Source organism: Micromys minutus (genome assembly GCF_963924665.1).
Source record: "Micromys minutus genome assembly, chromosome: 22".
NCBI lineage: Eukaryota > Metazoa > Chordata > Mammalia > Rodentia > Muridae > Micromys > Micromys minutus.
Genome location: NC_137957.1, coordinates 18,674,915 through 18,699,779, shown reverse-complemented (window position 1 = coordinate 18,699,779; position 24,865 = coordinate 18,674,915). Strand labels below are relative to the sequence as shown.

Sequence of the window (24,865 nt, the reverse complement as noted above, 5' to 3'; positions counted from 1 at the left end):
AAAAGTTTTCTTTTCTTGCACTGTCTGAACACTCCATCCAGATTCATTCCAACCGCTGTGTTTCTGAACAGCTTCTGAAGTAGAATATTAAATCTTTTGTTGCTATAATGCAAAGCTTGAAGCAACTCTAGTTTATCTCAAATAACACAAATACTATTGAAAATAGAAACCATCTCCCAACTATTTTCATTTTATCTAATGAACACAGAGGAAATTCTCGGTCCAAGGAAGAAAATGTCAAAAACTCGCCAACTAAAATTGTGTGAGGAACGTTTGCTATAAATTTTAAAGACACAGTTTGCTTAAGTTAGTTTGTTCACTAATCATAAATGTCAACTCTACTTGAGGTGTTCAAATAGATCACAATCTTTCAAATGGTGAATGGTTATTTGCATGGGTTTCTTAGAGCATTTTTGTATATTAAGTTACTCAGAGGTATAGACACACAGAATTACATGCTTACTAGCCAGCCATGCCACAGAAAGTTGTTGATGTTGGAGAACAGTAACTGCGTTGTTGCTAAGCCCCCAAGAGCTCACGCTGACAATAACACTGGTTCTAGGCCTCAAATCCCCAGATATTGGTTCATTTTATTTAAGGCATCACACACTGTGTTCAAATCACTGCGCAGGTCCTGCACCACATTTTCAATACTCCTGGTGTCTTTCAGAATCTCAATGCTCTGTGTGTAGGGGTTGAAATATACCGAGAAGGGACGGGTAATTGACTTTGCAAAGTCCCTGTAGAGTAAACAAAAACAGAAGGAAACACAATCAACCACCATGGTTACAAGAAACAGACAGACAGAAGGAATGGCCAGAGAAATATGAACGTTACTTTCTATAGAAGGTAGAAAAAGAAGCGTACCTCATCTTTTCTTTGGCTTCTTCAAAACTTTCTGAAACAAAGTAGGCATCCTGGAAGGTGGTGATTAGGCATTCCTGCAAGCAGGTTGTCTTTGGGTCAAAGGCTTTTACACACGCCTTGTCAGAAAGAGCATGCTGCAAGATACCACAGAACACAGTCAAGACCATAAAGAGATTTTCAAAATGCCAAGGCAGCACACTTCCCAGCTCAGCAAGCCATATACCATCTCAGCCACTAGTCTACCACAGACATAGAACCTTCCTTGCAGCAGGCAAATTGAGTGTTAGGGAAGGAGTTTGTTTGTCTGCTTTGCTTTTTTTTTAAAGTCTATTATAGAAGTTGTTGGAGAAAATGAGATCATCTTAATATTTCATATACTATCAACCAATTCCATGCAGAAGGACAGTTTAGCACTATCCCCTGACACAAATAGAATTTTAAATCTACCCTCTGAACAGAGGCAGGTGTAGCAGAAATATGCTCCTAAATGTGTTTCTATAAGCAATGTACTGAAATTTCACTTAAATGGCAGAAGTAATAATTACCTGCGTGAAGCGGTAATTGAGACTCTCGCTCAACTATTTGTGAACTCATTGGGAGACATTTTGAGGCCAGGTACTGTGTACCAACAGAGAACTGGGGTGGGCCTGTATACTGGAGGGTGCTTGCAAAGTGCTCATTCACCTTTGACAAAGTACAGTAGAGCAATACACAGCAAATAAATATTGCTGGTAGGAGTGCAAGAAACCAATATTAATAGTTATACTTAAGCCCAAAGCAGGCATTAGAAAACCAGGAAAGCCAGTATAATTACTCTTTGAACCATTGATGGCTCCATTTAGTTCACCACATGCCTTGGCACTAAGAACAGTAAAGAATCCTGAGTAACTATGTCTTCAAAATAAATTCGGTGACATTAAAAGTAATGGTCATTTCTTACCATATGCCACCTCCCTGCTTCTAAACTCTCAATGGATGGTTCAGATACCTAGGCCTTCATTCTATCTCTTAAATCTAGGTGAAATCCAGAAGAGTATTTTATAAGCAACCAAGGTGACTCTGACATAAAGTGTTTTTGAACGATACTTCTGTAGGTTTTGTTCATAATTTAAGAGGTAGTTCCATTGGTAGAGAAGGAGAAGATGGTAGCAGAAATTGCCTTGAGCTGAGTATTAAAACACAGATTGTATTCAACATGCTAATGCATCTATTTGTCCATCCAAAAAATGTCTCTCCATCTTTGCCTTCTCAAGCAAACAGTGAGAATTTCTTGAAAATGCTCAAACCAATGCCCTCCTCATCGAAATTCTAAGTGCATTCCCTCCAACAATTTCAAAGTGCACACGATTATTTACAGCCTTTGGTAAGGAAGGCTGTGGTCTTCCGTGCTTGGAAACACAATTGAGAAGCCATACCAACATGAGCAGAAGGAGACAAAGGGCTCATAATTTGTTTTCCACAAAAATCCTGTTGTCCAGATCAAGATCAATGCATATATGGATCATGGACTGTAGGTGAAGTAGAAGACCTTCGGAATGAGCTCATTCTTTTTCTGGCCTGCAGAACAACTTTATTCTAAAGCAGAAGGTCATTACACCTACAAACACTCTTTTGCAGGACTCAGCACAGAACATTGAACATCAGGGAAATTTGATTCCACATGACCAATAAATCCTGTCCACATTTTCCAAACAACTTCACAGTTTTACAAACAAAAATGTCTTTTGATGAGAGCTACTGCCCCTTTGAGAAGAGCTAGCTTCCTCTTGGCTGTGGCTTTCAGAATTAGAAGTTGCTTTCACTGTAGCCATATGCTGTGATTACATTTAACCGATGTGTCTTACTCAGATTGTCCATTCATCCATTGGTGCACGGAAGGAAGGACACTGATTGACTCAGTGTCCTCAATTTTCCTACTCTGTTCCCTGTACTGAGAGACAGAGGCAGACTGGTAGCAGCAAAAGCTATGAGAACAATTAAGCCATGGATCCTTGGGACATCTCTGCTGAGCCAAACACTTTTCACAGACAAGCTAAAAAGGAAATGGAGCTCATCAGTGACTCCTACCCATCTCTAAAGCCTCTAGAAGACTTTAGCAACCAGTCGGTGTGTGCACAGGGAACCTGCACAATGTGTGTACTCAGTGACCATGGCTGAAACCAGCATAGGCTCTGAAACATCCATCATGAGGTTATTTCACTGACTCTCCAGATGTCTGCACCCATTCATCTTAGCAGGAAAAGAGGATTAGAGTAGATCAAGAAAATCCTCAGAGGACAAGGTGCCCTACCTTAGACTTCAAGGGAGAAAACCCACTGAGCACACAGCTTATCGTTTAAGGCAAGGATCATTAGGTCATACACATGGCACTTAGCCAATATAATACGTTAGTGAAAAATGGAAGTTGAGTGGAATTTGTTGTTGTTCAACTGGTTAGTTGGTTGGTTGGTTGGTTGGTTGGTTGGTTGGTTGGTTGGTTGGTTGGTTGGTTGTTTTAAGACAGGTTTCACTATGTGGCCCAGGCTTCCTGCACAATCTTCTTGTCTCAGCTTCCCAAGCATGGTGATTACAGAAAAGCACCACACAAACCCAGCAGAGAGGTTACTGTTTTAAGTGGTCAAAACTATGATTTATTCTCAGAAAACTTTATATTATATTTTGGTTCATATCCTCTTTATGTCCTTTCTACCCATAAAGCATGAAAGCAGGACTACCCCTCGTCTGTTAATAAATGTGTGGACACTAATAACAGCTATGGATTAGCCTGAAAAATAATAAGAGTCTGGAGTTGAGGGAGAAGCCTGCAAATGAAATTCCCGTGCTTTAGACTCACCTACTTAACAACCAGCTCACCTTTGTGGTGACTGACTGCAATATCCAGGCTGCCCATGAGGTCTTCATGTCTGAACGCTGCTATGTGTTTCAACAGATGAAAAATAGCATCCATGTCTCCTTCAATACAAAAAGCCACTGACCAAATAGGTTTCTTGAGTCTATCCTGTTCTTGTAAGTCACCTCACTTTGGAGAATCAGCCACTATGCCCTCCCCTGAATGTTCTGGAAGAGGCCTCTGAATACTGTTTAACTTTTTTTAATGTCCCACAGGGACTCTATGGTGAATTCTCTCTGAAGTGTTGACCTTCTGAAGCCCTGGAATGTTCAGGAATTAGTTTGATTTTTCTATGGAGAGCTCTATAATGCTCAAGCCATTGCAAATGTGCAAGAATATTTAAGAGTCATCTGCTCCTGTCTGAAAACTCTGTGACAGTGGTTTTTAACCTTCTTAATGCTGCAATCCTTTAATAAAGTCCCTCATGGGTGGTGCCCCCAAACATAAAATTATTTACATTGCTACTTCATAACTGTAGTTTTGCTACTGTTATTAATCATATTGTAAATATCTGATAAGCAGAATATTTCATATGCAACCCCTACAAAATGGTTATTCAGCCCTCAAAAAGGCCGAGACCCACAAGCTGAGAACCACTGCTCTAAAAGAACCTATTTTGGTTGTTCCCATAATGCTAAAAACAGGGGTACATGACTGGAACCAGAACTCCTGGCTTCTCAATATGACCATGTCAAAAGTGTAGACATATTAAGCCTGCATAGGCACAGCATTAAATATGAAGGAACCTAGAAAAATGGCAGCTGGCCCATGGAAACTGTATTTCTTGATAACTCTAATGCCCCTTTGTGATTTAAGCATCTGAAAGCTATAGTTAGGCTCCTGCTGCTGTATCAGAGACTAAAGCACCCAGAAAACCTGCACAGTTGTCTCATATATACACTAACAAAGAGTCTGCATCTTCAAAAGATGCTGGCATCCACATAATGTCATTTGCATCACGGTTTTGAAACTCCCACCCACTTCCAATCTTTTCAAGATCATGGGAAGAAAACACCTTAAAGGAGATAAATAAATATTCATCAAAGTTTCTGAAGGAATCGATTCATAACTCTCCCGTCTGCTTCTCCCTTTGAGGTCCCCTGTTCCAATCTCCCTTTGGAGTATCTACAACTTCTTTGCTAAATAAACTTCTACTTGATCTAGCTGTTTCTCAACTTGTCAAGAAGACAAGTGCTGAAGAGAAAACTTCACTCAGTAATATTGTAATATTAAATGAGGAAGTATCTCAAAATGAGCTGCAGTTTCCTCTGTGGCATATATAAAAGGTCTATCCTACACAAATCCAAGAATCTTCTTGCAGTATAATTTTAACAAGACCTATAAGCATAGAACACACTCTACTTTGTTGGTGTAAATTGACCAACACTGCCTTTCCTATTGGTCCTGAGGTTACCCATGTCACCCTTGATGACCAAACACCAGTTACTTGGTATTGGTCAATATCCTTTTGACATCAAAAACTTCCAGTTGCTGATAGATAATAATACAAGATAATTTAATGCATACATCTTAATCTTGGAGATTAAATTTGGTTCTACTCCTTCTTGTAGATTTTGGGGAACCTAATGGATTCTACAGCCCAAGGTTGTAGTCAGAATTAAATGGGAAACACATGCAAATGTCTATCATGGGACATGCTCGACGTGTTTAGTTATCATTCCTAATTTGTCCTAGAGAAGATTTTATGTGCTGCCCGTTAAGCGTGTCCTCCCTCACCCCCAGAGGTCTAGACCCTGTAGGGGAAGAATGGCCCCAGTATGAGACTTGTAAGACTCAAAGTACAATAGTAGCTTCTCTGGCTCAACAGCTTGACATCATCCTTCCTCTCAGACACCAGTTTCTACAGAGGTATTATCTCAGCTGTTGCAGATGTGAGCCTGCTATCCTCAGTCTCTATATTAGGACTAGTTAAATTTGGAGGAAAAAAAAAAACAACTCAGGTGTGAAGTCAGATTTATGAGGAGTTTGGGTCCTAGAATTCAAGTAAGGCTTTGCAGACTCCTATGTTCACACCACAGTCATCTTTCCACTATCACAAGACAAGGAACAGGTAGAGTTGCTCTTGCACACAGACACAAACGCAGGCATGTAGGTAATGGCTTATTAAACCTCACTTGTATGCTCACTGTTTTAACCAGACACAATATGAATTGTGGATGCCAAAGCCTCCAGCAAGTGAGGGACCAACCTCAGGCCAATCGTTGCAACAGTATAAAATATTTCAGTGTAATATATATCCTTGCAGTTCATTGGAAACTGCAAGGATGTTTACGTAGCGATTATGATAATGCCATTAATTAAATCCATCCCTCTGCTGGATCAATATCTCTATTGCCAAGCTCAGCAATGGTTCCTCACACTTAATTTTCCTCAGTGATGCTGGGCTTTCTTGGTTTGAATAAGAGCCATAGGCAAGGGAGCAGCCTTCTTCTTCAGTGGACCGAGCTCAGGAGTTTCTATCCCTCCGTCCTCCTTCTCCTTAATAACTCTGTTCTTAGTAACAGGATCTCCTTCGGGAAAGGGAAAGAATGGGAAACAGAAGCTTGAACCACCAGAGCCCAGGAGGCTGGGGAGCTCTGCAGCTGAACCCTCACCCCAGCAGCAACGCTAACATTCCAGGTAAACTCGGAAAACCTGCAAGGCCCGCCAGGCTTCTCCCCACAGCCTGGCATTAACTCTGACCACCTCCCAGCACTGCTAGAAGTGGCAGTAAATTCAAATGATTGTAATAAATAGAGAGCTGTTTGGAGAATGCTGATTAATAGCTATATAAAATTCACCATGCGAGGACATCCTGAAACCAAAGCCAAAACCAGGTAGTCAAAACTGCTTAAACCTGAAACACGAAGGAGACATGTTTATACGTAGTATTACAGCAATTACTGTAGAGGAGAGACTAAGCCACCAAGTCCTTGCCCTGGAGGGAAGAACTAGAATTCACCCTTTTCCGTGAAAAGAAGGGGGGTAGAAACTGCCCCTTTTGCATCTGAAGTAGATTAATTTTTTTTAAGGCAAGACTCACATTTTATCATTAGCATTCATTTCTTTACTATCTAGTGTGCCTCCATAGGCTCACGAATTTAGTCACTTGGTTTCCAGTAGTGGCACTGTTTTGGAAGGTGTATGAGGAGCTTTCAGGAGGTGGGGCCCAGATGGAGGAAGTGAATTGCTGGGTCGAGAGTTGCAGCCCAGCACTGCTCTTGCTTCTGCCTCAGTTAGCGAGGTGTGAACGAGGCACATCACCGTCTCCCTCCACCAGAGTGACCAGACACTCCTACCACCATGCCGTCCCCAGACGATGTACTGTTTCCCTGGAACTTGAGAACCAAATGCAACCTTTCCTTCCCCATGATGCTTTAGCCAGGTGGACTGGCCAGTTTTGTGTCAACTTGACACAAGCTGGAGTTAGCACAGAGAAAGGAGCCTCAGTTAAGGAAATGCCTCCATGAGATCCAGCTGTAAGGCATTTTCTCAATTAGTGATCAAGGGGGAGGGCCCAGCCCATTGTGGGTGGAGCCATCCCTGGGCTGGTAGACCTGGGTTCTATAAGAAACAGGCTGAGCAAGCCAGGGGAAGCAAGCCAGTAAGTAACATCCCTCCATGGCCTCTGCATCAGCTCCTGCTTCCTGACCTGCTTGAGTTCCAGTCCTGACTTCCTTTGGTGATAAACAGTAAAGTGGAAGTGTAAGCTGAATAAACCCTTTCCTCCCCAACTTGCTTCTTGGTCATGATGTTTGTGCAGGAACAGAAAGAAACCTGACTAAGACCCCAGATGACACGGAAAATACCTCATACCCCTCCCAAAGTAAACACCCTTCACTGTTGGTTCTGTAACATACTAATCCCTTTCTCAGGCTTTTCCTACAAGACTGTTTCTCACAACTCAGGCCATCAACTTTGGGACATGTTGAAGAAAGTGAATGGATAAACAAGAAAATAACAAATGAAAAATAATGGTTATACTGTTAGATCAACTGTAGAATGGGGGGGGAGAGGGTGACATGCAAGACACATGCTAGGCAGTTGGTAAAAGGGCCCAGTTATCCAGTTTGCAATCTGGTCTTCAAGGTTGATTTTCCATATGATTTAGCTCATGGTTAACTATTCTCTGCAGAGATAAGACATGTAGAAAGGTCCCACCTTCACAGACTTCTGGGGTTCCTCCCAGCATGTCAACCATCATGCTGAGGTTGGGTTTCATTCAGATTTGTGCTCACCTTTATAAGCTTTCTCATATTTGAATTATTTCTGTCTCTGAAAATAAAATCAAGTGATATATGTGTATGTGTGTGTGTGTGTGTGTGTATGATTTTATTTTATCACTTCATTTTATGATATTATATGTGTGTGTCATATTTGCCTTATTTGTCTCTGAAATAAAAATCAAGTGATATATATGTATATATGTATGATTTTATCACTTCGTTTTGTTTGTGATACTATGTGTATGTGTCTGCGTGTGCATGTGCGTGTGTGTGTGTGCTATTAGTAAAGCCATCCTACATTCTACATTGAGTCTAGGATCATAATATCTTTCTTCATATATACATATATATATATATATATATATATATATATATATATATATATATATATGAAAAAAAGTGAAAGTCCTCCTCCAAACTACAAATACTGTGCTTAGAAACACTTGGCCAGCTCTGAAGAGCAACATCTTTGCCCTCGGGAAAATTACAGCACAAATCTTAGAAGTTTTATGTTCTGAGAGAAAAGGTGAATTGTGGCCACTTAGATGAAATTTATGGAGACTGAAAGCCTCCAGCAACTTAGGGACCTACATTAGAGCATTAGTTGAGGCAGTAGAAAATACTTTATTGACATAGATAACATCATTCAAAATTGTAAAAATATTTACAAAAATATTATGATAGTGCTATTAATAAAGCCATTTCTACAGTGGGTCTAGGATCATATCTTTCTTCAAATTAAAAAGAAAAAAGGAAGACTGGAAAGACAGCTCAGTGACTAAGAGTGCTCACTGCTCTTTCAGAAGATGAGAGAAAAACTCACAACCACCTGGGGGGTCTGACACCCTCTTCTGGATTCTGTGAGCTCCTGCACTCCTGTGCGCATGCACACACACACACATAGAAACTCACACAAATATAATTGTCAAGTATTCAAATGAGCTGTAAAATGCTCTGAACACTTACAGGAACGAGACAGACAGGGAGAGAGGGGATGCTAAAGAAAATACCAGAGTTCTGTATTTTCTGTGAACAGTTAGAAGGTATTTCTTATGCAACAAACATCTAAATTATAAAAACGGTCCAAAACAGCAATCATAGGGATGCTGAGGTGTTGAAATCTGAGAACGGAAGAATGCTAATGTCCAGAGGTGATGGACCTGAACAGGAAGCCGAAAGGCAAACAATGCCCTTTGCCGTACATATTTCTAGCTGATTTCCATTTCTAGATGATTCTGTCCACACCAGTAGAAACAAAAACAACAGATTCACCCCAATGCTGCCTACACATGCCTCATTAACCAGACCAAGAGACCCTGTCAAAAGTTGGGAGCCATGAGAGAGATTTGTTTCTTTTGGTTCTGGAATAATTTATAAGCCATCTGAAGGGAATGTAACTAGATACAGCTCAGGAGTTTTGTTTTCTGAATTTTTCAGGGGAACTAAGAAGCACTCTTAGAGAGGATGGTCTGATAGGGAATCATGCCAAATTATTGCTGTAGGCTTTGACTGGTGAATTAAGAATAACACCAACTATATTATTATTGACTATTTTTTTAAAGCCAGCAAAATGGCAGAGCAGGTAAAGGGGTTTGCTGTGTCCCTACCGACCTGAGTTTAATCCTCAGAACCACATGGCAGAAGGAGAGAACCAATTTTGCAGTTACTTTCTGACCACACATGTGCTGTGGAATTCGCTTGCGCACACACACACACACACACACACACACACACACACACACACACACACCACCAAGTGTTTGTTATTTTGACCATTGTCTTTTATCCTAGCCACACCCAGCCTTAGTCAGCTTCCCAGATGTGCAGAGCTTTGACTGCAGCCCAGCTGTTACTCACTCCATTGGTCCCTTGCTTGTCTGTGCATCAGCTCCTTTCCCAGCACCCCTCCCGATTCTTCAAACCTCACAGTGAGCAGCAGGATCCTCCTCAGCAAACCTTCGCAAGCATGGCCCGGGATGTGCTAGACACAACTGTCACACTTTTTTATTATCTACTTGGTTTTTTATCTGGAACTCGATGTCAAGTCCTGAATAGTAAGAGCTTTGGGCTGTTGTTTCTAGAACGCTGACGCTGCAGTCTACCCCCTGCATTTGGGGCTGGCTCTAGCACATTGGCTGTGTGTGTGGTTTAGGAAAGTTCTGTATGCCTTCGGTTGTCTCCTCGCTAACAATGATGACATCGTGTTCCTCTGGGGACTGAGTTAATATGTACAAAAACCCGAAACACGGCTTAAGAGTTTGATAAGCTGTGTTGTTTCCTTTGATCCATGTTCTTCATCATTCTGTCTTTGGATCCTCAGTACCTGGCTTGGTGCAGGCCACACTGTGAGGAAAGGTTTTGGGAATGAATAGATTACCTAATTATCAAGGTTATAAAACTGCAGTGAGATTGTGTCTTTTGAGAATTCGAATAAGCAAAGCATTCCAGCAACAAGGCATTCCCAACCATATTAAAGAACAGCAGTCGGTGCTGAAGAGAACACCCTAAGCTAGTCCATGATCCTGATCCTAGTCTGAATAATCAAAAAAAAAAGATGATTTTCAGCATGATCTCCAGATTATACATCATATTGCCTTCTAAATGCATCAAAACTTACTAGAATGCTAAAATTATCAGAATGCTCCAGAGCCTACCTTTTCAGATAAATGATCGTTTTATTATTTAACAAAAAAATAGCAATTTTAGCATCACTAATACATATAAAATGTCTCCTTGACTCTACACTTATTCTGTTTATTTTCTTTTAGACTGTTAATATACACAATTTTTTTTTTGGTTGTTGTTCTTGCTGCTGCTGCTGCTGTTTTCAGAGACAGAGTATCTCTGTGTAGCCCTAGATGTCCTGGAACTCACTCTGTAGACCAGGCTGGCCTCAAACTCAGAGTTTGTGTGCCTCTCTTTCTCCAGTACAAGGATTAAAGGCATATACCACCACTGCCCTGCAAATGAAAAAGTATTTTAACATAATTAATTTTGAAGAAGGTTAAATAATCTCCAATTCCTCTTCAAGTGGTAGAAGCTAAGTTGTCCATGGAGCCACAGGGGAGACAGAAATCAGGGCAGCAAAGCTCAGCTCCCCAACAGATCAGGAGCATCCCTGTCGATCAGGAGCATCCCTGTCAATCAGGAGCATTCCTGTCAATCAGAAGCATCCTTGTCAATCAGGAGCATCCCTGTCAATCAGGAGCATCCTGTCAATCAGGAGCATCCTGTCAATCAGGAGCATCCCTGTCAATCAGGAGCATCCTGTCAATCAGGAGCATCCCTGTCAATCAGGAGCATCCCTGTCGATCAGGAGCATCCCTGTCAATCAGGAGCATTCCTGTCAATCAGAAGCATCCTTGTCAATCAGGAGCATCCCTGTCAATCAGGAGCATCCTGTCAATCAGGAGCATCCTGTCAATCAGGAGCATCCCTGTCAATCAGGAGCATCCTGTCAATCAGGAGCATCCCTGTCAATCAGGAGCATCCCTGTCAATCAGGAGCATCCTGTCAACTCATTGCCTGCTCTCAGCACTAAGTTGAGGCCAGTCGTTTGTTCCCTGGCATTGAGTATACATTTGTCATTCCTGTTGACGTGGGCTCATAGCTGCTCATCCATTTGAGTCACACCACGAACACAGAAAGGCTTGACCCATTTTCAGAGCTGCAAAAAGGGAGGTCAGCACCCACATCTGAGGTGCCAGATCGTATATATTAAATATGTATGGGGAGCTGTGAGTAGAAAGCTCAGACAAACAAATCAATATCTTCCATGACCTTGAACCAGTTTGCCTGGGACGGGTGTTTTCATTCACCGCTTCATACCTTCAATTCTCCAATGGACGAAAGTAACCCTGCTCCATACGCCCGCAGTTGACCTTCTTGCTTGCAAAGGCCGAACTCGATTGTGAAGAAATAGCACTAAAAAGAAAGGGGGAATAAAGATGGATACACATTCAGTGAACTGGTCAACAAGCTTCGTCACGGAATAAAATGGCACCCAAAATAAAATGTGCTGTGTATAATTGCCTTAAAATTTTAACTAAATTTAAATTAGGAGTATTTATTGTAATTCATTCTCTAGCCTAATGATCCTACTCTGGTTTGTATAACTCAATGAACTTTGCTTAACTTCAGCACATGATTCAGCCAGAAGAGGGTACCAGAACTCATTATAGATGGTTATGAGCCACCATGTGGATGCTGAGACTTGAACTCAAAACCTCTGTAAGATCAGCCAGTGCTCTTAACCTCTGAGCCATCTCTAACCCCTTGGTAGACATTCATTAGGCTGGAGATCAGACCAGTATTACCAGTGGTAACGTGTGTTCACCTGAGTTTGGGGGGGGTTGGACCCCTGGCACCCCCACAAAAGCTGGACATGGCAACACATGTCTGTGACCCCAGTGCTAGGGGAAACAGTCAGACCCCAGGGTCTCACTGACCAGCCAATCTAGGAAAACAGTGACCTTCAGGCTCAGCCCTATGTCAGAAACTAAGGTGGACAAAAATAGACAATAGTGATGCACAATGTCAACCTCTGGCCCTCACATGAGCAAGCACATTCATGCACATAAATAGACACAAAACACACAAACAAATATGTAAATAACCAAGTCTTTCTAGCGGCATTTGTAGAAAAACGACTAGGTGCTAGTGTTTAGTAGAGAAATGCAAGAGAGACAAAGAAAACAAGTGTATGTACTTACCAAGCTATTCAAACTGTAGTGTCAGCGTGTTTTCAGTAAAAATCTTATATGGATACTAATATATACATATGTAGATGCATGTCTATTCATACTTTTTAAGGAGATTATTGGGTGGGTAGGACAGGGGAATCTGGGAAGAGCTGGAGACAGAGTGAATGTGGTTATACGGGGTAAATACATTATACAAAATTCTCAAAAAGTAATAAAAGAGCAGGGGGGGAAATTGAAATAAAATCTGCAATTGTTTCTGTTTGGTTCAAGGGATCAACCCGGACAAGAAAAAGTCTGCACAGTCATGAAACACTTGCGAGGGGCTGGAATCACACTGTTTTTTGCTCTAATCAAGAAGTGAGATGCTAGCAACACATAATAAGAATTGAATGAAATTAGCACTGTCCTGCATCCGCGGTGCTAGGGCACCGAAGGTGTTGAGAAAGAAGAGAGTTTAAACACTCCTGAAAGGGGACAGAAAATAATTATCATTTCTAGCCCATGACAACCTGCCCTATTTTTACCTGGAGGTTGAAATGTCCTTTGATTCTCAAGGGTTTTGTTTGCTTTGTAATGCAGGGATAACCTCGGAGGTTGAGTGGTCCTATGGTCTGCATAACTGATCTGCAACAAGGACTGGCCACTTTTAAGCCAAGGGGCTTCACCTCCAGAAGCAGGGCCTCCTTCCTGATTCAGTTGCCAAAAAAACAGCCAAAATTAAAGACCATGTCTCCAGTGAATATGCCTCCTTACCCTATCCCACATTTTCTTGCTGCTTTTTGACAGTATCTGGGATACTTCTGTGCATCATACAAACTGCTTTAATCTGTCTCTCCACCTTAAGTATAAAGTCTATTCAGCACATATTATTCTTTAAAAGCAAAATAAATTCTAGTGCCATTGATACTTTACAACAATCTCTGTTTGGAGAGGCTGTCCTGTGTTACAGGATACTTTTTGTCATTCTACGTCCCAATAAAATCCCCCACCTCAGGCAGCTCCATAAAGTGGCTGTGTTGCTTGCTTTGGTCAACTCGACACAAACTTAAACATATCTCAGAATGGAGACCTTTTGTATTGGATATTCTCTGTATTTACATTTTAAATGATATCCGCTTTCCTCCCCCCACTTCGATTCCCACTTGTTTCCATGAAGGTGCTCCCTCTCCCAACCACCCTCTCCACCTCAGTGCCTGGGCATTCCCCTACACTGGGAAATAATGCCTTCACTGGACCAACGCCTCTTCTCCCACTGATGCCAGACACTGTTATTCTTTGCTACATATGCATCTAGAGCCATGGGTCTCTCCATGTGTACTCACTGGTTGGTGTTTTAGTCCGTGTGAGTTCTGGAGGGTCTGATTGGTTGATAATGTTGTTCTTCCCATGAGGTTGCAAACCCTTTCAGCTCCTCAGTCCTTTCTCTAGCTCCTTCATTGGGGTCCCTGTGTTCAGTCCGATGGTTAGCTTCAAGCATCCTCAACTGTATCTGTATGACTCTGGCAGAGCCTCTGAGGAGGTATCCATGTCTGTTTCCTGTCAGTAAGCACTTCTTGGCATCAGCAATAGTGCTTGGGTTTGGTGGCTGCATATGGGGTGGATCCCCAAATGAGGCAGTCTCAGAATAGAATGGAGACTTTTAATTTAAAAAAAAAAAAAAAAAAAAAAAAAAAAGCTTTCATAAGATTGCCCTGTGGGGGGCATTTTCTTGATGGTTTCTGGCGGCTAATGTGGGTGTCACAGACCATTGTGGGTGGCATCACTTCTAGGCAGGTGTCCCTGGTTGCTGTAAGAAAAACTGAGCAAACCAGATGGAGCGGGCCAGTAAGTAAGCCTTCTCCATGCTTGCTGCATCTCTAAGCCTGCTCCAGATTCCAGGTGCCTGCAGTGTGTTCCTGATCTGCCTGCCTTGGATAATAGCACCAAGCTGTGAGATTAAATAAATCCTTTTCTCCCCAAATTGTTTTTGGTCACCATGTTTTGTTGCAGCTAAGACAGTGGCTTGTCTATTAAAACCATGTTATAAAGAGTGTGCAAGTAAAAAAAAAAAAAAAATCACACACCAAAATTAACCAGATCCAAAGTCTGTCATCTCCATGAGCTTCTACACAGTTACAACAGTGGAATGTCACACTGGATTTTGCAATCTCACTGACTGTATTTTTATGCCCAGTTCACCATACAGTAGCATTCTGATGCCCCTGGAAATAATAAATGAATCTGGCTCCAGAGACTTTGTGTTTGCTATCACCTCTGGTAGTAGACTCTTCTCAATAGGTATTCATATAGAGGTCATTTTTGTTCTTTTCTGTGAATTTTTATTGGAAATAAATCCTTCTCTAGCTCCCCGAATCTCCTCTCTCCCCCAGACTCACTCCCCCTCTGGTTCATCTTCAGAAGAGAGCAGACCTTCAGAGGTGACAACTAGACATGGCAAAGCAAGGGCCAATCAGATGAGCCCAAGGCCCTCCCTCAAGGCTGGAGTAGATAACACAATAGGAAGAAAATAGTCTCATGAGCAGACAAAAAAGTCAGATATGCACTGCTTCCCACCATTAGGAGTCTCACAAGAACACCAAGTCAACAGGCATAACACGCAGGTCCTGTATTTGCCATTCCAGCCTCTGTAAGCCCTGATTAGTTGATTCACTGTACCATGTTCTTCTCCTGGTGTCCCCCATCCCCTCTGACTCCCACAGTCTTTCCTCTCTGCCTTCTGCAGGGTTCCCTGATCTCCGAGGAAGACCTCAATTTTAGACCGTCACTCCACACAATGGATCTCTGCAACCACTCCCATCAGCTACTGGAGAAAGCCTCTCTGAACTGTCCTTTCTCAGTTAAAAGTTGGTTCATGAAAATGATCACAGCTTAAATGTCAACCTTGTTATCGAGGGCTACCTTGACCACAAGAGGAGCCATGTTCTCTGCTTAGTATCTGTCTGATATGTTACATGAAGAACATCTTCCACCCAACATCATCCTATCCTTTGACTGTTATGACTGCTGTTGCTCAGTAGTTATGAGCCATGATTGGACCAGGGGCTTGCCTTCTTCTTCATTGCAAAATCTTGACATTTAGACAAGAGTCTAGCATCAAATAATTGCTAGAAATATCTATAGAGTAGGTGAATGAGGCCATGGGTGGAAGCCACTGCCGGTCACCTAGCTTAGAGAAGCAGATGCTAGACTACAACTCAGGTCCTTGATGTCTTCACTTTAGAGTACACACAAACCTAACTTGTCATTTATTTACCTATCAATTCAATATTTATCCACTAGTGCTTGACAAGCTCTTTCAGTGTTTCAGGAGTTGCTATAAATTGACCAGGGATGATATCGAATCTCTAGGAATACTCTGTTTGTTAAAACTGAGCTTTATCCTCAGCACCACGGGAGGATGAGGAGGGGGCCATAGGTCAGGATGTCAAGCTGTTAGAAGAAGTCGGTCTCATTGAGGTCTCACGAGAAGAACCAAAAATAAGAGTTGCTAACATGTTGAAAAGCCTCAAGTCTGTCATCCGAACAACTGAGGACAATCCTGCTCACAGTGAAGCAAGGTATTTAATATTCACAGAGAAGCCTGGGAGACGCAAAAGAATGAAAAGCTTACACTTAGGAAGGTGGGTGATATATCCAGGACTCAGCGAAACAGTGCCATTTACAAGATCCAGAGCTCAGTGTTTTTACGAAGCCCAACATCAGCATCTGCCATCACTTAAGGTTTCTAAATTAAAAATTAGTAGGTGTGTGATTTCCCTTTATAACCAAATGATGGGGAAGTGAAGGCCTGGAACAAGGAAGCTGGAAGCTCATGGTGTCTCCTTAGACTGCTTTTGGTTCGCCTCCTTGATTTATCTTGCATCTTTAGCTCACCACATAACATCCTTGGAAACAATGTTGGACGTAGAAAAGTCTGTGGGCAAATGTGTCATCATATGCAAGGTATTCGAAACACACGCATGGTGCCAACTACAGGAGTATTTAGGTCAACAATTAAGTGCGTTTTTAATTTCCCCCACATAGCATCATTAAATACATAATGCTAAGCCACTGCTATCCACCCAAATCAAAACAGGCTGACAGGGCTCCTGAGGAAACTCTACCATATCTGCCTCGACATCATCCCTAGATTTGGCCTTCTGTCTGATTTTTTAGCAAGAATGTAAAGGCCTGCATTGGTTTGACTAAAAAGCCAAATGCTGAGTGGTGGATTAGCCAGTGTTTCCTTAGCTAACACACTTGTAGCAACAGAATGGCCTCCAAGGGAAGAAGAGCCCTGTGGATCTTCCTTCCCATGACTCTAGTGCTCTCTGCCCCCTTTCCTCATCTGGGAGTCCCCTCAAAAGCTCTGCCCTTACAGGGCTCCATCTGTTCCTTGTCTGCCTACCTTCCCCTTGGGCTTCCTGCATTCATCATAAAGAAAGCCCCTGGCTGCAGCGTCGGCAGCCGGCTTTCCTCATAGAACCAGACCTTTTGCTCTGACACGTCTTTCCATTGTCAGCTCTGTGTGTGGCTAACGGATAATGGGTAATGAAGAATTACATCTAAAGCTGAAGTGTTGTCAAAGTTGGAATTAGGGACTTGCTAGAGATGCTTTTTTTTGCTTTCAGGAGTAGTGAAGACCTCCGTCAGATCACTGACTGGAGGGAGGGACTGACCACACATGTCTACTGCCTGGCTTTCTATGCAAAGCCAGCTTAGAGTTGAACTGAATGACCCCCCCCTAAAAATGTCTTAAGAGTTCAAGGATAGCTAACTGCTTCTGGAAATTTTAAGAAAATGTAATTTATTCCCCTCAAAAAGACTCTCCAGATGTGGATCTATAATATATTCCCTGGAGATTTTTTTCCAGACAAATGTCCTCCCCATTATCACAGAATAAATATTCAAAAGGTAAAGAAAAAAATAAAAACACTGAGCCTTGTAAAAGAAACACCTGTGAACGAGATTTGCTGATGCCCGGCCGCTAATGTCTTTTAAACAAAAATAAATAATAACAGTGAGATAAAGCCTCACAAACTGAAGGCTACCTTCATCGACGCTGACGTCCATGAATTCCAAATCTTATTCGCACTAGTGACATATAATTATTTGTAAATATTTTATTTGAATATAATTACATATAATCATTAGCTTAAAACCAAAACAGGAATGATAGATGGGACCTCTTCCACAGAAGAAAGCAGAGTAATTTACATTCACAGTCATTAAGCAGAGAAAAGACAGCCTGAGTGACAATCTGAACTCCGAAGGGCTGCAGAACACACCTAGGGAGTGCTCAGAAAGGAAAAAAAAAAAAAAAAAAAAAAAAAAACACAGATAGGGCGCACAATGCTGCCATCTTCAGATCACTGAGGGTAATACATCATTCTCAAGACAGATCTGCCCTGACAGTGATCAAAGTTTGAAAGAACCAGGGGTTTGCAACCAGATAGGAAGAACAACAATATCAACCAACCAGAACCCCCAGAGATTCCAGGGACTATAGGGACCCATGGCTCCAGTCGCATATGTAGCAGAGGATGGCATTGTCTGGCATCAATAAGAGAAGAAGCCCTTGGTCCTGTGAAGGCTCATTCCCCCAGTGTAGGGGAATTCCAGGGTGGTGAGGTGGGAAGGAGAGCATCTTCATAGAAGAAGAGGAAGGGGGAATGGGAGAGGGGGAACCAGGAAAGGGGATAACATTTGAAATGTAAATACATAAAATATCCAATAAAAAATGCAAAAAAAAAAAAAGAACCAAGTTCACCAATGTGAAATCATGACAAAATAATACAGAATGGTCTCATGTGGTGATTGAAAAAAAAAATCTCTCTGCAGGGCCTGAGTGAGGATGCTTCAGTCCCACTTGGGAAGGAGAAGAAAACAATCATGGGAGGCAGAGGGAAAGAGGAACCTGGATGGGAGAGGAGAGAGGGGAGGGAAAGGGGGAACATTATCAGGTATGGGGGTGCAAAAAGACACCGGAGATAGCTTGAGGTCCAGCAGAATAGAAATATACAACCTTGGGCAGGGGGACCCTTTAGAAATTACCAGAGACTTGGGGGGTGACTCTTAGGACTCAAAGGGCAGGACCTTAGATGAGATGCCCAACAGTGGGGAGAGGGAACTTGTAGAGCCCACCTCCACTAGAAAAACAGGGCATCAAGTGGAGGGATGGGGTTGGCATCCCACAGTCAAAAACTCAGACCCAGAATTGCTCCTGTCTGAAAGAAAAGCAAGCACAAAAATGAAGAAGAGACTGAGGGAAAGAAGGTCCAGTGACCAGCCCAAGTTGGGATCCATCTCAAGGGGAGGCTCCAAGGCCTGACACCATCACCGATGCTGTGGTGTGTTTACAGACAGGAGCCTAGCACGGCTGCCCACCGAGAGGCCCAACAAACAGCTGACTGACACAGAAGCAGATACTTACACCCAAGCAATGGACAGAAGCTGAGGACCCCTGTGGTTGAACTAGGGAAAGGCTGGAAGAAGCTGAGGAGGAGGGCGACCCCATAGGAAAACCAGCAGTCTCAATTAACCCAGACCCTGAGATCTCTAGGACAAGGAACTGCCCACCAGGCAGCACACACCAGCTGATATGAGGCCGTGACACATATACAGCAGAGGACTGCCTGGTCTGCCTCAGTGAGAGAAGATGCACCTAACCCTCAAGAGACTTGAGGCCCCACAGAGTGGAAAGGCCTCGGGGTCGGGGGAGAAATCATCTTAGAGACAGGAGAGGAGAAATGGGATGAAGAACTGTGGGAGGGCAGAGTAGGAAGGGGGAAATGACTTTTTTGTAATAAATAAATAAATAAATAAATAAATAAATAAATAAATAAATAAATAAAAGTAATAAAAAAAGAAAGAAAGGAAGGAAGGAGGGAGGAAAGAAGGAAGGAAGAAAGAAGGAAGGAAGGAAGGAAGAAAGAAAGAAAGAAAGAAAGAAAGAAAGAAAGAAAGAAAGAAAGAAAGAAAAGAAGGAAGGAAGAAAAAGGTCTCTCTGCAACACTGCCCTTACGTTTGGGGTTAACATCTTGAGGGTCTTGCTATGGCCGCATGTTTTAGTTAAAGAGAGGTTTAGCTCTATCGTGGAATACTTTCAATGAACATTCTCTCTTCTTGTTTCTCTGTTGAAGAGTCTCTTGGCCTTCCACCTCTAAACCCCCTGTATGCTCAAAAATAATTAGGTGTCCCTCTTCTGAGAGTCATTCTGTACTGATAAATCTGGTTCAAATGGTACACAGGAACTTCTAGGCTAAAGATGCTAATTCTCTTTTGTCTGGGAAACAAACTTCAGCACATCACTTACCAAATTCCTGACTAGCTGGGAAGATGAATGGCATATTTTCTGTCACCTTTCCAAAACCAAAAAAAAAAAAAAAAAATCCTTTCTTGCATAGTAGTTGTGTATATTTTTATTTAACAACCACACACTCTCTCACACCTATAACGCAATTGTCCATTTACCCAGACAAGACGTTCACAAAGGAAGCTGGAAAGAGCCTGACTGAAACCATGATCCTCAAAGAACAAGAGAACAAGAACAATACACAAGGAGAAAAGCCAAAATTGCCAAAGGCACAGAAGCACAGTATCCAGCAATTAAATAGCAAGGTGCTTCCAGACTCACTAGATAGTAGAAATTACTTAGAGCTTAAAAGCATTGGCTGGCAACCTAGCCAGGCTTAACAAAGCAGTCTTACGTAAGTTGCTTCTTCCTACCTGCCAGTGAAGCAGACGGAGAAGTTATTGGCTGCTTTGTTTGCTTGAGAAAGCTGGGACCCAAAATTCTGGAACTACTAGTTATGAATCAAACTTGAGTTTCCAGCCTCAGATCATTCAGCACCTTTCCTAACTGAGCTTCCAGATGCTGTGACGTGACAATGCTGGCAAGACAGGGCCTGGTGCTGAAATAGTTCCCAGGGAGTAAGTGGCTATTATCCCTCCACTTGGAAACCATCCTTCTGCGGTCCCCTGTGGGTTCTGTCTCCACCATCATCACCACCATTTCTTCTTTGTGATGTAACAGATCAAGGCTTAGTGCCTGCAGAAATAGGTAGTCCAGGACAGGACAGGAAGAACAACAAATATCTGCCCCATGGTTGTCCCTGTCATAGCCAAAGGATAAGGCTCAGGAAAAAAAAAAAAAAAAAAGGAAAGAAAAGAAATGCTTCGGAAAGGTGTTCCGGTACCAGCAATCTGTGGTGTGGTCAAGATAGAAGCATAAAGGGGTCATTGGCCCTTTTGGAGTATTTGCTGAATTATTTCCACTTCCTTTCAGCGTACCGCTTGGCAAGGTTGTTGAGAGGAAGACATCCAAGTCTCCCTCCCACACACCTTTATGACATTCACACCACCACCCTCACTCCCACCCCCGACCACAGCACCCACCCCTGGCTAGTTTGAATTTTAGCATCATTTGGACTTCAGTTCTCAAACAGTGCATGCTTTCCTGCCTTTAGCCAAAATTCCTTTCGCTTGATTAAACCGCAATTGATAATGGGGCTTGCAATAAGAACGGTGCCCGGTAGTGGAGCAGAAAGCTTTATAATAGAAATATTAGCACAGTAAAAATAAATATTGATAACAAAGGTGAAACTAATGGTTGTGTCACTTAAACCATGGGGATCTCTGTACCCTGGGGATGCCACACCACCTCCTCCCCCTCCACAACCGTTTCTGTTGTCATTTCTTCAACCCTTTGAACTCTTAACGACTTCTAAGAGTTGTACACAAAACAGTGACCGTCCAGTGCTGCCATCTTTGCGGCAAAGGTTCCTGAGGAGGGAAATCCCCACAGGAATCTGACTTGTTGAAAGAAAGGAATTTTGCCTGGTTTGTTGGTTTGCTCTGAGTCTGTTGGTTTCCCTCTGTAAAATAAAAGTGTGAAAGTGAAAGTCTCAGACTTGGCCCAGTGTTCTGATTCCCAGTAAGATAGCATATCTCTAAATAAAACCTGCTAGATCTCTAAATAAAACACACTAGTGGGTCACAATTTAGACCAAGCTTGTAATTGGGGGGTGGAGGCTAGAGATGTGGCCCAGATAGATAAAGAGCATGTGCCTGATATGCACAAGTTCATGGGTTCGATTCCAGCACCAAACCCAAAAATGTGTGAAAGAGTGTGTGTGTGTGTGTGTGTGTGTGTGTGTGTTTCAAATTCTACTATACTGCTCTTCAGTTAAAATTCAAGGGAAGAGACTTCTCTGTTCTCGAGGATGGAATAATATAGATCAGGAAAGAATAACAATTATGATTTTAAGTGGTCCCGGGTGTAATCCCCCCCCAAGCTTCTCACTCTAGTTTAAAATGATGGTTTGGGGAGAATTTGAAGCCCTTGTTGGACTTTAAAGAATTCCTAGATGAGCTTTAAGGAAGGAAGTCACTGGATGAGGAAGAAAGTTTCTGGAAAGAGTGGCCAGTACTTCCTGCAGAACCTTGAACCTTGAGGGCTTACAAAGGTACGTCACAGACAGGTGCATTACAAAATGGCCAGATGTCCTTCAGGGACTTGATGCACCAGGGTGTGGAGATACTCAAGGGGGGACCACCCTCTCAGAGCTGAAGGGGAGGGGTGGAAGGAGGAACCTTGTGAGGGGGAACCGGGAGGAAACAGCATTTAGGATGTAAATATATAAATAAATGTTTTTAAAATGGACCAGATCAACTACAACCACAGGACCTGCAGTTTGTAAGTGGGCATAGCTCTGCAGTAGAGTGTTGACCCAACATTCCCAGAGCCCTGGGTTTTGATCCCTGGCTGCACATAAACCAGGCACAATAATACACGCCTATAATGCTAATGCTGAGGAAGTAGAGGCAGAAGGATCACAGGATCAAGACCAGCCTTGGCTATATAGCTGCATACTGAGTTCAAGGCCACTTCACGGTACATAAGACTGTCTCAGAGAGACAGGAGAGATCCAGAGAGGAGGAGGAGAAAAAGGGAGGAGGGAGGAAGGGAGGAGGAAGGAGAAAAAGAGGAGGAGGGGGAGGAAGAAGGAGAAGAGGACAAGGAGTAAATGGGGGAGGGGAGTCATTTCTTTTGCCAGTAGCCCTCCAGCCAAAGCAGAGAAACCCAAGTCTAGACTTGAGACTCATCCTGTCAGCTGTGGGTGACCCCCAAGTAGTGAAAACAACAAACAAACATGGTTCTAGTTGCAAGCACTCGTTGAGTGAATGAAAACGCAAAGTCCTGTGCTCTGAGAAAGCATTGAGGCAAACCTTGTGGAAATTGATCATCAAATATAAGAGGCGAGCTTAAAGAGGAAAAAAGCATCAGCAGAAGAAGAAGAAGAAGAAGAAGAAGAAGAAGAAGAAGAAGAAGAAGAAGAAGAAGAAGAAGAAGAAGAAGAAGAAGAAGAAGAAGAAGAAACAAAACAAAACGAAAAAAACTTTTATTGAATACACCGACATAGGCAGTTTTCAGTTACCTGTGTTAGTGGGAATTTTCCTGTGTGTTTAAATAACTCCTGTTTCTCACAGCTGTGTGTGTGTGTGTGTGTGTGTGTGTGTGTGTGTGTGTGTGTGTGCGCTGTTGAAATAAATGCATGACTTTTTTTAAGAGCCCTCTGGCCATTTCAGCTTTACTGCCTCATCTCCAGCTTATCTGAGAGAATTTTCCATTTCAAAGAAGGTGACCGAACTTATTATCGTTTAGCATTTCCTATGTCAGAATTTAATGTTTTTTTTTTTTTTTTAATGGGAAAGAGAAGAAGAAAGAAATACCCCTGGCTTCTTCCACCCACTATGGAGGTAAATGGGAATGCCATGCATTTACTTAACATCAGTACCATCTAAGCAATGGGCCCATCCTTCTACTCGGATAAGACCCAGTTAGGACACGCCCACACCTAGAGCTCAGTGTCAAAGCCTGGAGGTTTCGGTATGAGTCCATACTAGGAATGCTATGTTGGAGCTGTAAGGAGAGCCACCTAACTTGAAGTTAGCAGGGATGTGACAAAGGGCTATGTGACAGCAGTGGCCAGATGGTGTTCCCATCATGACTTTGCAGTGTACCACAGCCCTGGAGTTAAGGTCAAAACTTATTCAAGTGACAGAAAGACTCCATGTTCCTACCCCTGCTTTCTCTAGGCTCTATATAAGCATCCTGCCCCATGACCCTCAAACCGGTGGCAACTATACAGACTGGCCTTTCTGCTTATGTCTGGATCTCTACACTTGTGTTTCCTCTGCATGGAAGGCTCTCACACAGCCATTGTCTAATCCCTGCTGGTTTCCAGGGCTGGTGGCTCTCCTTCCATCCCTAACACAGCATTCCTAGGACAGAGTCATACTGAAACCACCATGTTCCCTTTAAGCCTGCCCCCCTCCCCCACACTACGCTAAGCTAACTGAAGTCAGGGAACATGCTTTATCTTCCTGTGGTAGTGTTTCCATTGACTGCCATATTCCACTAGCTGACACATAGTAGGTATTCAACAAATATGAAGAATAAGAAGAGAATGGGGCCCTGCCTACAAATTCAACACCAGCCAGCCTGAATTATCAGTCACTAAGATCAGCCATTTTTTTTTAATATTACAGATTTGGGAGGTGGAGGGAGAGAAGAGAGAGAGAGAGAACTTCTCTATAGTAGCCATCAGATTTTCAATTACAGGTTCAGAAATGGATCTACCCATTCATAACCTCATTCAACGTTTTACCTTAACGGTAGCCTCCCCACCCTCACCCATCCCCACGTGAGTAAGGAAAGGTGGAACTGACTTCCTGGCCACAGCCAAGCTCCTGGCATTACAGGCTCTTAGCAGCATGACTGGAGACTAATTGGCAGGCATTGCCTCAGAAGCTCGGAAACTCAGGCAGCCCTGGTGTTTAAATGGCTTCTGGCCTCCTCGTTACAAGTGGTGGCTGAAAACTCAGTTGATTCTGACATCTGGATCCTCGTCTGAAAAAAAACGTCAGGGGGAAAGTTTCTCAGTTTGCTATTTCTCAGGGTTGGAGCCAACTGAAGCCTAGCCAGGGAAAATGCTAACAGTCCTTGGTCAGAACGTGAAGGAGTTTATGATGCGACAGATTCAGGCACTACAGTGCCTCCTCATCCAGACTGTTCAGAATTAGCAGCTACAAGGAATTTCTGTCAGCATCACCGCCCAGACCTTCACTCGGCTGATGATAGCACAGAAGATCAGAAGGATGCTATTTTCTCCAGGAGATGACTCTCTAAGATGTCC

At 42.7% G+C, this 24,865-nt stretch overlaps 1 protein-coding gene across 1 annotated transcript in view; it reads right to left on the bottom strand.

The window, feature by feature from the left end:
- Positions 1-565: 565 nt before the first annotated feature.
- Positions 566-24,865, bottom strand: part of TPH2 (tryptophan hydroxylase 2) — a gene marked incomplete at both ends in the record, with an annotated part of 108,981 nt that continues 84,681 nt past the window's right edge. Inside the window, 3 exons of the mRNA XM_080936000.1 lie at positions 566-740; positions 868-1,001; positions 11,812-11,907. Coding sequence (XP_080792126.1) covers positions 566-740; positions 868-1,001; positions 11,812-11,907 — 405 coding nt within the window. The remainder of the gene's footprint in view (positions 741-867; positions 1,002-11,811; positions 11,908-24,865) is intronic.